Source organism: Seriola lalandi, unplaced genomic scaffold, assembly GCF_002814215.2.
Source record: "Seriola lalandi dorsalis isolate HSWRI2012SDOR001 ecotype SW California unplaced genomic scaffold, Sedor1 jcf7180002054529, whole genome shotgun sequence".
Lineage (NCBI taxonomy): Eukaryota > Metazoa > Chordata > Actinopteri > Carangiformes > Carangidae > Seriola > Seriola lalandi.
This window is the reverse complement of record NW_019525082.1, coordinates 76084-88358: the sequence shown is the minus strand read 5'-3', so window position 1 is coordinate 88358 and position 12275 is coordinate 76084. Positions and strand designations below refer to the sequence as shown.

The 12275-nt window shown below is 41.8% G+C and overlaps 1 protein-coding gene and 1 long non-coding RNA gene across 3 annotated transcripts in view; one reads left to right on the top strand and one right to left on the bottom strand.

Annotated features, from left to right (window-relative positions):
* Window positions 1-178: 178 nt before the first annotated feature.
* Window positions 179-12275, top strand: part of dhx37 (DEAH (Asp-Glu-Ala-His) box polypeptide 37) — a 20903-nt gene continuing 8806 nt past the window's right edge. The window contains exons 1-26 of the mRNA XM_023414452.2: window positions 179-278; window positions 447-562; window positions 1082-1251; window positions 1565-1677; window positions 1761-2145; window positions 2235-2383; window positions 2519-2611; window positions 2744-2840; window positions 3285-3398; window positions 3525-3741; window positions 3907-4005; window positions 4098-4168; window positions 4306-4441; window positions 4538-4614; window positions 4802-5034; window positions 5119-5230; window positions 5316-5422; window positions 5855-6043; window positions 9740-9864; window positions 10113-10229; window positions 10317-10489; window positions 10585-10699; window positions 10836-10973; window positions 11055-11149; window positions 11819-11892; window positions 12067-12164. Of these exons, the coding sequence (XP_023270220.1) occupies window positions 460-562; window positions 1082-1251; window positions 1565-1677; window positions 1761-2145; window positions 2235-2383; window positions 2519-2611; window positions 2744-2840; window positions 3285-3398; window positions 3525-3741; window positions 3907-4005; window positions 4098-4168; window positions 4306-4441; window positions 4538-4614; window positions 4802-5034; window positions 5119-5230; window positions 5316-5422; window positions 5855-6043; window positions 9740-9864; window positions 10113-10229; window positions 10317-10489; window positions 10585-10699; window positions 10836-10973; window positions 11055-11149; window positions 11819-11892; window positions 12067-12164 (3400 nt within the window). The 5' untranslated portion in view covers window positions 179-278; window positions 447-459. The remainder of the gene's footprint in view (window positions 279-446; window positions 563-1081; window positions 1252-1564; window positions 1678-1760; window positions 2146-2234; window positions 2384-2518; window positions 2612-2743; window positions 2841-3284; window positions 3399-3524; window positions 3742-3906; window positions 4006-4097; window positions 4169-4305; window positions 4442-4537; window positions 4615-4801; window positions 5035-5118; window positions 5231-5315; window positions 5423-5854; window positions 6044-9739; window positions 9865-10112; window positions 10230-10316; window positions 10490-10584; window positions 10700-10835; window positions 10974-11054; window positions 11150-11818; window positions 11893-12066; window positions 12165-12275) is intronic.
* On the bottom strand, window positions 6718-9740 carry LOC111660994 (uncharacterized). 2 transcript variants are annotated; one of them, XR_015437750.1, is made up of 5 exons: window positions 9091-9740; window positions 8063-8149; window positions 7910-7956; window positions 7717-7812; window positions 6718-7203 (listed from the first exon to the last, which is right to left on the bottom strand). It is a non-coding gene; the product is annotated as an uncharacterized LOC111660994 (long non-coding RNA). The 2 variants fall into 2 exon arrangements; XR_015437749.1 differs by having other exon boundaries at window positions 8063-9740.

Genomic DNA, 12275 nt, shown 5'->3' with positions numbered 1-12275 from the left:
TTGGATTATGGATTGCATTAATAAAGACGTTTAATTGGAAAATTAAATGCACTTTTTTTTCTCAAATTTATTTTAAAAGGAAATATTAATTAATGGATCTTTTACTCTTGATAGTCTATATTGTTGTTTCCAACAGCGGAACCTTTCTTCGAAGACCTGGTTTCAGCTACGGACAGTTTTCCCTGATGGACTATGTTTACACGTGATGTCAGTGCAGAGCTGAAATTTCAAACGTGTTTAAATGTCTATTGCTGTTTGACCCGCTGAAATAAAAAAAGGTTTGTATTTTTCAATATTCATAAAGATTTATTCGGTTGCGTAAATAACGTCAAACACCGCGATGCTTCAGGTGATTTTAGATAATTAGCTCATTGTGGCTCTGGCATGGTGTCAGTTTTTTTTTTTTTCGTGATGTTTAACATTATAAGTTCTCATGTTTCTACTAGACGTCAGTTTAAAATGGGAAAACTCAGGAAGAAGCACAACTGGAAGGGGAGACAGCAGAGCGACCCTCAACAACCAGCTGATGGAGAGAAGACGCAGATTGTGGTGGAACTGCAGGGTGAGACTTTATCCAGAAACTGCTCAACCCGCTTATTGATGTGAACGTGTGTTAGACAGTCCGAAGGTAAAGCCCTGAGCCTGTTTGAAACTTTCAGATTTGTGAAACTTTTAGTTTATTTGGGGAAAAAAAATTGCAATTTCACTGCTTTTTTTCACACCTAGGGCAAAAACACCTACACTTGGACTTCTACAATCTGGACCAGTTTAGTGTGTTGAAAATACAGTTTCTGATTTGTGAAGCCTTTATTTTATTTGTGGAAACACAAAAGGGTGCCCTGGTCTAACTACATTGGACTAGTTTTTTGGTTTATTGTTGTCTGGATAGAGCAAACAGTGAAATTGGCCTTATTGCCTGTATAAAGATGACAGTTCACAAGTCTGAAAGTAGGTTTAAACAGTTAAAGCTTTGATATGGATGTGTAGTAGCCTTTCACACCAGAAAGTGATGCAAAAAGTGTCATTTAAGTTTCCCTTTAACTTCAGTGTTGTCAATCACTGTATGCTGTGTTTTCACCAGGTGGAGCCAGGCTAAAAGGTGTAGATGAGAGCAACGCTTTGGTCCTCCCAGCCAACAAAGCCAAGAAGTCGAAAACCTCAGTGACACCGGTTTCCACCAAAAAGCCCCTCACCAAGAAGCAGAGGAAAGAGCTGCAGAAAGTGCTGGAGCGCAAGGAGAAGAAAGCTCAGGTGAGCGACAGGTTGATGCTGCAGGTTCAGACAAAAAACCGCGCAGCTTTAAGAAGAAAATAATTTCTCTAACCAGGTTTTACAAACACACTTTTTAGCAAGGGGAACGCAACTTTTATCAACAGTTATAACCACAATAATGTTTCTAGTCGTGCTGAAACGAACCAGTTGAACAATTTCTTCACTGTTATTCACAGTTATTCACTGTAACTTGTAACATTAAATTTAAGTTAGTCTGCCAACAAGACTTTAGTCAAATTTGATATAAAGAACTAGATCACAACCCACCTATGTGTCTGTCTGTCCTGTGCAGAGAGCAGACATCCTGACCAAACTGGCTGAGGTGCAGCTTCCAGACTCTGAACTGAAGCTGCTGTACACCACATCCAAACTGGGAACTGGAGACAAACTTTACCAGACTAAACAGTGAGTGCACAAATACAATATGTGGAGGAGGAGGATGTGGTGAAGGTGGAATCGATGGTTTAATATTTTTGGGTCATTTTCAGGACATTGGATGAAACAAAAGACGGAGACTCAGGTCCGAAGATCAGCAGCGTCAGTGGAGCGAACAGGAAAAGAAAATGGAGAGAAGAGGAGGAAGATGAAGACGAACAAAAGGCAGAAGAAAGTAGTGACCTGGACACTTCCTCTGATGATGATGAGGAGGAGGAGGATGAAGAAGTGAATCAAACCACAGAGATGGATGAAGCTAAGGAAACCACCTCTCCCACTCAGGAGACAGAGGACAAACAGGGAGTGAAGGAAGAACAACGGAAAACAAAACAAGATGGACAGAGTGAGAAGAAGGTTCTAAATCAGCAGAAAGTTCAAGACAAGAAGCCGTCACAGCCGGCGGTCTTCATCCCTGTTGACAGATTACCAGAAATACAGGTCTGCGCTCACCGCATGTTTGTCGAGAGTCTCGAGTGTTTTTTGTTGGTGATTGATTGATTCAGGTGTATTTCATTCTGTTGCTGTAGGACGCTCGTCTGAAGCTGCCCGTGCTGGCGGAGGAGCAGGTCATCATGGAGGCAGTGAGAGAAAACCCCTGTGTCGTCATCTGCGGAGAGACAGGAAGTGGAAAGACCACTCAAGTTCCTCAGTTCCTGTATGAAGCCGGCTACGCCAGGTAGCTTATCCTCTCTGTTGGGCAGTCCTTAAATGCCTCACTGGATTTTTTTACAGAGAAAAAAAGGCTTTTATGTGGATAAACATTCATGTCATGTGTGATTGCATGTGGTTACAGTTGTGCTTCTCTCTGCAGTGGCAGTGGGATTATTGGCATCACAGAGCCGAGACGAGTAGCAGCTGTCAGCATGTCTCACAGGGTGGCCAAAGAGATGAACCTGTCCACACGGTAACAAAAATATATATGATATAATATACAGACTATTCATGTACGAAGCCTCTTTGTGACAAATTTGGAAACGGAAATATTGCTTATAATAACATTTTTTAAATATGTATCTATGGTCAATCCTGTGCCCAGGGTGGTGTCTTACCAGATCCGATACGAAGGGAATGTGACAAACGAGACCAAAATCAAGTTCATGACAGACGGTGTTTTACTGAAGGAGATCCAGAAGGTACCGTCTTTACTCTGCATTGAGTTATTTCAATAAAATACTGTAAACATGATGGAAAATCTGAATTAAATACTGTTTTCCTGCATTTCTCTACAGAGAGAAAATGAAAATAGACATGAAAAACATGACTTTTTTTTTGACATTTGACAGAAGGAAAAACATTGATCCTTACAGTGTTTTTATTATCATCTCCTAAATGATGAAAAAAGAATAAAGACACATGTCCCTGCTGCGTTCATGTAGTTGTAAGGGAAACCATATTTATATTTCACACTGAACCCATTTTAATGTTTGAAGCATCCTGTGAAAGATCAAGTTAGTTTTACTAAGTTATTACTATTATTTACTATTATTACTAATAATAGACTTGTTTATAATACACAGTACATTGAATCTGTATGAGTCTTTTAACGGCTTCGATATCGTGTCTGTCTTGTCTCTTAGGATTTCCTGCTCCAGAGATACAGTGTGATAATCATAGATGAAGCCCACGAGAGGAGTGTGTACACCGACATCCTCATCGGACTGCTGTCTCGTATCGTCCCGCTCAGAAACAAGGTGAGAGACGCAGCTGCTGTTTGTGGTGTGAAAAGTCCGAACCTTAAAGACTCGCAGGGGGTTTTCTTTCCATCAGCATCTTCCTGTTTGATTAACCTGTTGTTTCACACCACCATCTCTCTGCAGAAAGGCATGCCCATGAAGCTGCTGGTCATGTCGGCTACTCTGCGGGTTGAAGACTTCACAGACAACCAGAAGCTGTTCCGGATTCCTCCACCCGTCATCAAGGTGGACGCCCGCCAGTTCCCCGTCACTATCCATTTCAACAAACGCACCCCGCTGGAGGATTACACCGGAGAGGCTTTCCACAAGACCTGCAAGATCCACCGGATGCTGCCTCCAGGTGCCCAAACAGACGGCCACATCTAACAGATTTAGTAGTTTTCAGCATTAACATTTATTTACTACAAAACTAAATAGACCTATAAAGAAAGAAGGGCGAATCCTGCAACTCACCGCATTAATAGGTGTCTCACTACTGCCTTGATACCATGTCTGTGTCCCTCAGGTGGTATCTTGGTGTTTCTGACCGGTCAGGCAGAGGTTCACAGTCTGTGCAGAAGACTGAGGAAAGCTTTCCCCTTCAGGAAGAGTAACACAACCACCGGTGAGTGTAACACACCTGTTTTGTCCCCTCACACTCTGATGGAATTCTGGGCAGAGGTTTTCTATATTTACTTTTTTTTTTGTTGTGTCCAGGTGAAGATGAAGAAGCAGACACCTCAGAGGCGATGAGGAAGTTTAAAAAGGCCAAACAGAAGAAGACTGTCGTGAGTCTACTTTTTGTGAAATGCCCCCAAAAGCCGCTGTAGCTTAAAATACCCTTCTGATGGGTCCTTAAAGCTGCTTACATCTTTGATACCTATTTCTTGTGTACATATTTTAGGAGTGTTGTTTCTGTCTCCAGTCTCTGCCCAGGATCGACTTGGATAACTACTCCGCCCTGCCGGTGGATGAAGGTGACGAGGACAGGGAGGCGGGGATCGGAGACGAGGAGGATGAAGGCTCTGACGTAGATATCGGCGACGATCCCAGCAATGAAGGCAAGCTGCTCCAGATCAATAATTCCTCAAATCCAGTTGTATGTATTTCACTTAAGTGTCCTTACAAATTCTGCTGTGCTGTGTTTCATCTTTTAGAGGAGAAGGCGGACCCATCCCTTCCTCTGTATGTCCTCCCGCTCTACTCTTTGTTGGCCCCAGAGCAGCAGGCCAAGGTAAGATTAACATGTCGGCACTAAAACGGATGGAAATCATGATGCGGGAGAAGACGTAGGATTGTTTTTTAGCATTAAAGTATATTTATAAAGAGTGAAGACCATTATAAAAGATTAAAGTAATAATGTAATGTCGCTTCACAAAATGTGGAGAGTCTGATAACGTGTGTGTGCTTCTTGCCTGCAGGTGTTCAGGCCTCCTCCTCCTGGCACTCGTCTGTGTGTCGTAGCCACCAACGTGGCCGAGACGTCTCTGACCATCCCCGGCATCAAGTACGTGGTTGACTGCGGTCGAGTTAAGAAACGTTTCTACGACCGAGTGACCGGAGTGTCGTCTTTTAAAGTCACATGGACCTCGCAGGCCTCCGCCAATCAGAGGGCGGGTAGAGCGGGACGCACAGAGCCGGGACACTGCTACAGGTCGGGACTTAACAGAGTGACCACGCAGATGTTTTCTTCACTCGGGGAAGATATTCACAAGCGTTTGTCTTTGTGCTTCTGCAGGTTGTACTCGTCTGCCGTGTTTGGAGACTTCAGCTTGTTCTCTGAGGCAGAGATCACTCGCAGGCCTGTGGAAGACCTGGTTCTACAGATGAAGGATCTCAACATAGAAAAGGTCAGTAAAAAGGGAACAACAGCAGGTTTCTGAGTGAAATGCTGCTGTATGAATATAAACGGCTTCATATTTTCTTTTTGTGCAGGTGGTCAATTTTCCCTTCCCCACGTCTCCCTCTGCCGAGGCTCTTGTTGCAGCAGAGCAGTTATTAGTCTCGCTGGGAGCGCTGAAAGAGCCGCCTCGCACTGGAAGGTAACTGTCTGTCGCTGGGTCTTCTGTTTGTTACCTGCCTTGACAACAGTCTCTGGCTTTTTTCTTGGATTACATTCCTATTAATTAAAACAAGAATGTTGAGGGATATTTTTCAGGTTCTTACAGAGAAGCAAAGTCATATCATGAAACAAAGGTGTATTCTAATTTGAAGTTATTTGAGAGGATATTAAATTTAATTATAGAACTCAGGAATTTGTAGAACTCGTTAAGATTTTGATTGACAATTCGTCAGACCAATGAGAACAACAGAATTGGGTGTTATTAGGTTATTTTTTATTGCACAGGGAAGTCAGATGTTCCAGTGCCAACCTTCATGGCCCTTTCCTTAAATCCTGTCACCTAATCAGCCTTTTATATTTTCATTTAGAATTTTGACTATGTTGTAAGTAGAGGATTTTCTTTTATTATCAGGGTAAAAGAGATGGAGCGAGCGAGGCTGAGCTGTCCCATCACCCCCCTTGGCAGAGCAATGGCTTCTTTCCCCGTGGCACCACGTTATGCTAAAATGTTAGCGCTCGGGAGGCAGCAGGATTGCCTGCCGTACGTCATTGCTGTGGTAGCAGCCATGACAGTCCGTGAGATCTTCGAAGACCTTGACAGGTCAAGACGCATGTTTTCTCTAATGATCTGTGTTTTTAGATAAACATTTAATTGTTCTTCCATGGGGCGCCATGACGCACGAGGTTCTGGATTCAACCAGGTAGGAAGTGAGCGCAGAGCAAAACAGAGTGTCATGTCTTTGCGAGGTAGAAGCTTTGATTATGGATTTTTTCCATTTTCCATATAAAAGTGCTGATAACAAATTCTTCCAGTGGCCACCTGGTGGAGCTAGAGGTATCATTGAACTGATAAAATATACACAAAACAGTAGATTAGTCTGAATAACTGGAGGTCTGGACTGAAAGGGAGTAGATGAGGAATGTACCCCATCTCTTTAATTCTCCGAGTCTTTTAAGACTTCATTATAGTTGTGTTTAATGTATCTAGGGAAAGATTGTTAGGCAAGTATTTAAAACAACTGGAATACTAAAGGAAGGCGTCTGCCCACTTAATTCACCCAGTGGCATTAATGCTGAATTAAACAACCTGTTTAATTTAATCTGCGGCAGAAAATCCCTCTGGATAAAATCTCTCTTGGCAAACTTACATTTGCTTCATTTTACATAATATAATATTCCTATATTTACAAAGTGTCATTTCCCTTTTATTTCAGGACAAAGTCACAAAAAAGATTCACTTTATAAATTATACGCACAGTAAAAACAAGGCCGACATGACTTTCATGGTTCTTGCTTTTAATGATAACAAACTGCCAAAATGGTGAACCACGCATAACAAAATTACAGTAAGTCTAAACCATCTATCTGAGTGGTGTTTTAAAACTAAACAACTGAAACTACTAACTAATACCACAATGGACATTGCAAGAGCGCTAAAATGTACAGCACCCCGTGGTCACAGGCACAGAGTCTCTTAAGCATTTTACGTCTTTGTGCAAGAGAAGATCATAATGGTAAAGTCTGTAAATCTATTCATATTTTACAGTTTTTAAAAGGTGTAACTGTTGCAAATCCACATGTATTACACAACCATTCCTATTATTGTATTGACAGTGGTTATTAATGATTAATCAGCAGTCTGTGATAGTACTGCAATACATAGCCAGAGTGTGGGTTCTCTCATTCCTGCTGGTCTTCCCTCCGAGGGGACGTCTTCCTCAGTGGTTGAGTCAGGTGCCACCACATTACTGCAAACTGCAGCTTAAGAAAGCACAAGCCGAATGTCAAAACATTAGAAAAAGGAGGAAAATTTGAAAAATCTGCAAGTAGTACAGATCAAACAAAACATGAAGTTAAAGCACGTAATAGCTGAAGGGGACAAAAAGATGATTCAAATGTTTGTAGTGAGCGAAAGGCGAACGTAAGGTGTGTAGCCAAGAAGTATTAGTGGAAGTGTTTATCAGCTTTAGCCTCCCTTGGAAATCATCTTGACGTTGAGCACAGAGAATATAAATCAGCTCAATCATTCAGCACAAATAATTACTGTCAACTACCAGATTATAACACTTCAACAAATCTTTCATTTATAGGGTTTACATGGTTCATGGTTCATTTACAATCAGTGTTTTACAGCAAATATCATGCTATCACAACACTAAAAGAAGAAAACTAGAGGAGCTTCATTTATATTTCTTCTAAAAAAGTTTATAAGTGAGTAATCCGTTTTCACCAAGGTGAGCAACAAAATCAAAGTTTAGATTTAATTTTATTTACCAGCAGTTTGAATCCCTCTTGGTCTCTGGAGAATCGCTCGACAGAGTAATGTCCTCTTTAGCTTCATTACTGGGCCATTGGGAAACTCTCATAGAACTACAGTAAAACAGTAACAGTAAAACAAATAAGTAAGAAATTAAATTCACATTGCACATGCGAAAGTGTAGTGCACCTGACAATAAGACACATTAACCTGTGAGGGCCTTCTCCATCGCTGCAGGCAGCCCCCTGTGTGGTATCCTGGCCAAGCAGAGGGCAAAAACACACAAGATAAACTACATAAAAATGTGTCCAGATCCTTTGTTTATTTTAATGTTTACTTTAAAATAGCTGGAAGTGACCTCACCTGTTGGAAAGAAATGGGAAATGTTTCATCGTCATAGACGATTACACCAGGACATCCAACAGGATTGTCCACACACTGAATAGAAATCTGCAATGTAATCAAAAATGTTTTATGAAAATCAAGTGTAGCATTTATTGACCCTGTTACAAATACTAAACTGTACCACTTTAACTGCAGTGAGCTTAAATTACTCTACTATATGCTAACAATACTCAACAACAATACTCGGTAGTCATTACTACGTTATTACACGAACGTTCGGTACTCATGGGTGAGACTGCACAAATCTCCACACTTTGATCTCAACCTAACTGCACCTGTAAAATTTTGTGTCTGTATCTTGTGATGCTATTGCTGAGACAGACAGACATATACGCTCCTGCCAAAGTCCTCAGACGTGCCACTGTGGTAGTTCCAGCTACAGTCGGAGTCTGTAGGACCGCGTTTTGCCATAATGGCGCATGGACTCAAAGTCACGCAGTCACGACTGGGAACAAGCACACTAGAGTGATTCAGACAATTCACCAAGTCAACCCAGGTCCAAATACAAACTTTCAAAACTGCAGCACTTCAGTATACTTTACCAAGCACTTGGACAGGTTTCTTTCACTCCAGCCTAAAATGTGAAAACTTACATGGGTTTCATCAGAGCCCGCCATTACTTCTTCTCAAAGGTAAAATACGTCCTGTGCGCGGTTACGTCAAATTAGTGTTACGTATTATATTAATATATGTCCAGCAATGTTGCGCATGTCAAAATGCTATTCAGATAATTGCATGAATCGCTTTCTTTGCACTTGGTCATTTTTAAAAAAAAGTGTTTGTCATTTGTGTCAGACTATTTAGAATATATAGAATAAAACATAATTTATTTTTAAACTAACATTTACTCTGAAAAATATAAAAGTACTTCTCTCACTCTTAAAAAACTACTAAAGCTACTAACTTTAAGCAGGTTTCCAACTAGGTATTCACGATGCACCTGATGAGACACTTTTATTCTGCTGGAAAGGTCGGAAAAAGCTCACCTCTTTTTTTCAAAGCCCAAGTCCAAATCTTGATAAAGTCGGTTGTCCTGTTTTCCTGGTTGTCCACGTTGAGGTAAAGACATATTATCTGGGGAAAAGAAGAGATTAACTAATATTAAACTGTGAAAGGTGGTGGAGAGAGTTCTGTGTTACGTCTTCTGCATTAGAGCTGTAAACTTTTTACTGCTGTTGGTTCAACCTTAGATCGAGACACAAAACAGGAAGTTAATTTGTTTAGTTCCCTTAATTTTGCATATGGATCACCTGTCCAACGCAACAAAACAGACAGGTACTTTTTGACCTTCCCTGTTGTCACTCACCCTCCGAAGCTACTGGACATTTAGGTTTAAGATCAAAAGAGAAATATGAGACAAGAGTTCAGAATTTCAACTTTTATTTCTTGGTATTAAGCTACATGTAGATGTGTAAAATACCTAGACATAGCATTGTCTTAAAGTAAGTTAAGATAAACAACATATACCATTTGGTTGTATAACCTTTGCTTGCAATAACTGCATCAAACCTGCAACGCACTGACTGCTGCGTTCTTCATGTGTAATGCTTTTATTATATGTGGACAGGCATACAACAGTGAAGCTGTAAGTTAGCTATGTTTTTATATTTCACACACATCTTTTTCTCTCCTCAGACCTGCAGGTAATGAAGATGAGAGCTCCAAGCTCACCCAGCGTCGAGCTCGGCTGACCCAAATGAGGAGGTTGTGGGCTGGGCAAGGAGCCTCACTCCTACTGGGGGACCTCATGGTCATGCTGGGTAAGCTTACATTTGTTCAGATTTGACTGAACGGTATTGAACTGTATATTGATTTTAAAGGTCCCAAGATGAGACTTCAGAATCAAAATCTTCCTTTAGGTTTCAGCATGAATAAAGATTTCATGGTGAGAGTTCAGGAGGCTCATGGTTTAAACAAGTTAACTGAGACTTGATTGAGGAATGATTGATTGAGGCACATAAAAGTCTATGATCACATTTGATTTATTTCTGGATACATGTGACTGCAGGCGCAGTTGGTGCTTGTGAATTTGCTGGCTGTACTCCCAAGTTTTGTGAGGAGAACGGCCTCCGGTATAAAGCCATGGTCGAGATCAGGAGGCTCAGAGGACAACTTACCAACGCAGGTACTCGCATGCAAGAAACACAGAAAACCTAACACATATCTGCTGCAAAAAACGCAACGAAAAATCATTTGTGTTCTCTCCTCCCAGTGAACGCAGTGTGTCCAGAGGTGGGAGTATTTGTAGATCCCAAGATGACTCCACCGACAGAGCACCAGGTGGTTTGCTTGCGGCAGATTGTTTTGACTGGACTTGGAGACCATCTTGCTCGCCGTGTGCAGGCGGAAGATATACTGGACCCAAAATGGAAGAATGGATACAAGGCAAGTTGCACTGAGGACTGTAATTGCTTCTTAGAAGAATGAACTGTGCCGTCGCTCTCCTTCACCTCCTCACCTTTATCTGTTGTGGTTCACAGACGGCTCTTATGGACGACCCGGTGTTCATTCATCCCACGTCTGCACTGTTTAAAACGCTGCCAGAGTTTATCGTCTACCAGGAGATCATGGAGACCACCAAGATGTACATGAGAGGTAAATCACCATGGACAAAAGGACAGTAAGGTCACTGGTGTCACAGTGTCTTCTTCGCGCTGACGTAGAGAGCTGTCAAATGTGAAAAAACAGGGGCTTACTTACCCTCACATGTCTTCCTCCCTGTTGGTGTCAGGTGTATCAGCAGTAGAAGCAGAGTGGGTCCCTCAGCTTCTGCCTCAGTACTGTCATTTCGGCCCCCCTCTCGACCCACCGTTACCGTGGTTCTGCTCGACCGCCGGCACCGTCAGATGTCACCGCTCAAGCACCTTCTGTAAGTTCTCTACAGCTGAGCACCGGAGCTGCGTTTGTGCCGACAGGCGTCTCTGAGTCATTTCTGTGTCTCCTCCTGCAGTCCGTGTGGGGTGGCAGCTGCCAGCGGTGGAGATGGAGTATCCAGACGGCCTGGAGCGCTACAAACTGTTTGCCAAGTTTTTTCTTGAAGGACAGGTACTGCAGTGAAACCTGAAAGTCCCACCATCTCTCTTAAGTCTTCACTTAAGTTTCAGCTGGGCATGAAAACTTGACCCTTACCATTCTGTCCAATCCTAAACAGTCGTGAACACTGCTAGAGCTCAAAATAACTGATATTCTTAAGTATTGGTAGCCTTACCAACTATTGATCCTGCCCCCTTTATTGTTTATTTAGATCAATACTTGTTCTTAACTTGGTAAATTATTAAAATATACAGTATAATCAACAAATATTTAAACTTATGCTCCACGCCCCAATGTTCTTGTGTTTCTTATTCATAGGCCAGACATGGCCATTGAAGAGGCCGGGGGTTCTTGCACTGTGCTGTTACACTATCCTCACTACACCCAACTCAATGAAACGATATTAAAACCAAACACAACATAAATGATCATCAAATCAATCCAAAAATTATTGAGAATTCAAGAAATTACATTGAAGTTTAAATTCTTAAGTATATTAACCATTTCCTGTCTTCAGAAAAGTTTTTGTCTAAAGAAACTTAACATACTGATGTGTTCTCTGTGCCAAGCAAAAAGAAAACAAATGCACTAAATAGGAAAAAGAGCATAAAAATCCCAAATCAAATCCTGCACCAGACAAAACCAGACAGCTCTTGTTTAGTAATGTTGTCTACTTTGCAGGTTTGTCCTCAACTAAAGAAACACACTGGTCACCTTCTCTCAAACCCCTCCATCATGATAAAAACATGGGCAAAGTAAGTTCTCTCTCTCTCTCTCTCTCTCTCTCTCTCTCTCTCTCTCTCTCTCTCTCTCTCTCTCTCTCACACTGCTCTTCCCCCTTTGAGGCATTTCACCATTTTTGTCATTTAATAGTTTGACTTGTTTCAAAGAAGAACTTTTCCTCTGCTCTTGTGTCTTTGCTGTTGTAGACTGCAGCCCAGGACGGAGGCTGTGCTGGGACCGCTGGTGTCAAAGAGAGTTGACTGCAGAGACACTCTGCTTTCCGTCTGGAAGACTGAAGATAAATGTGAGGATTTAATGTGCTTGGTATCACTTGTGCCAGTCTGATTTGATAAGACTTGTTGTCATGTAATCATGTATTTTTCTCCTCCTACAGTTCTGCTGTCTGCATACTGTC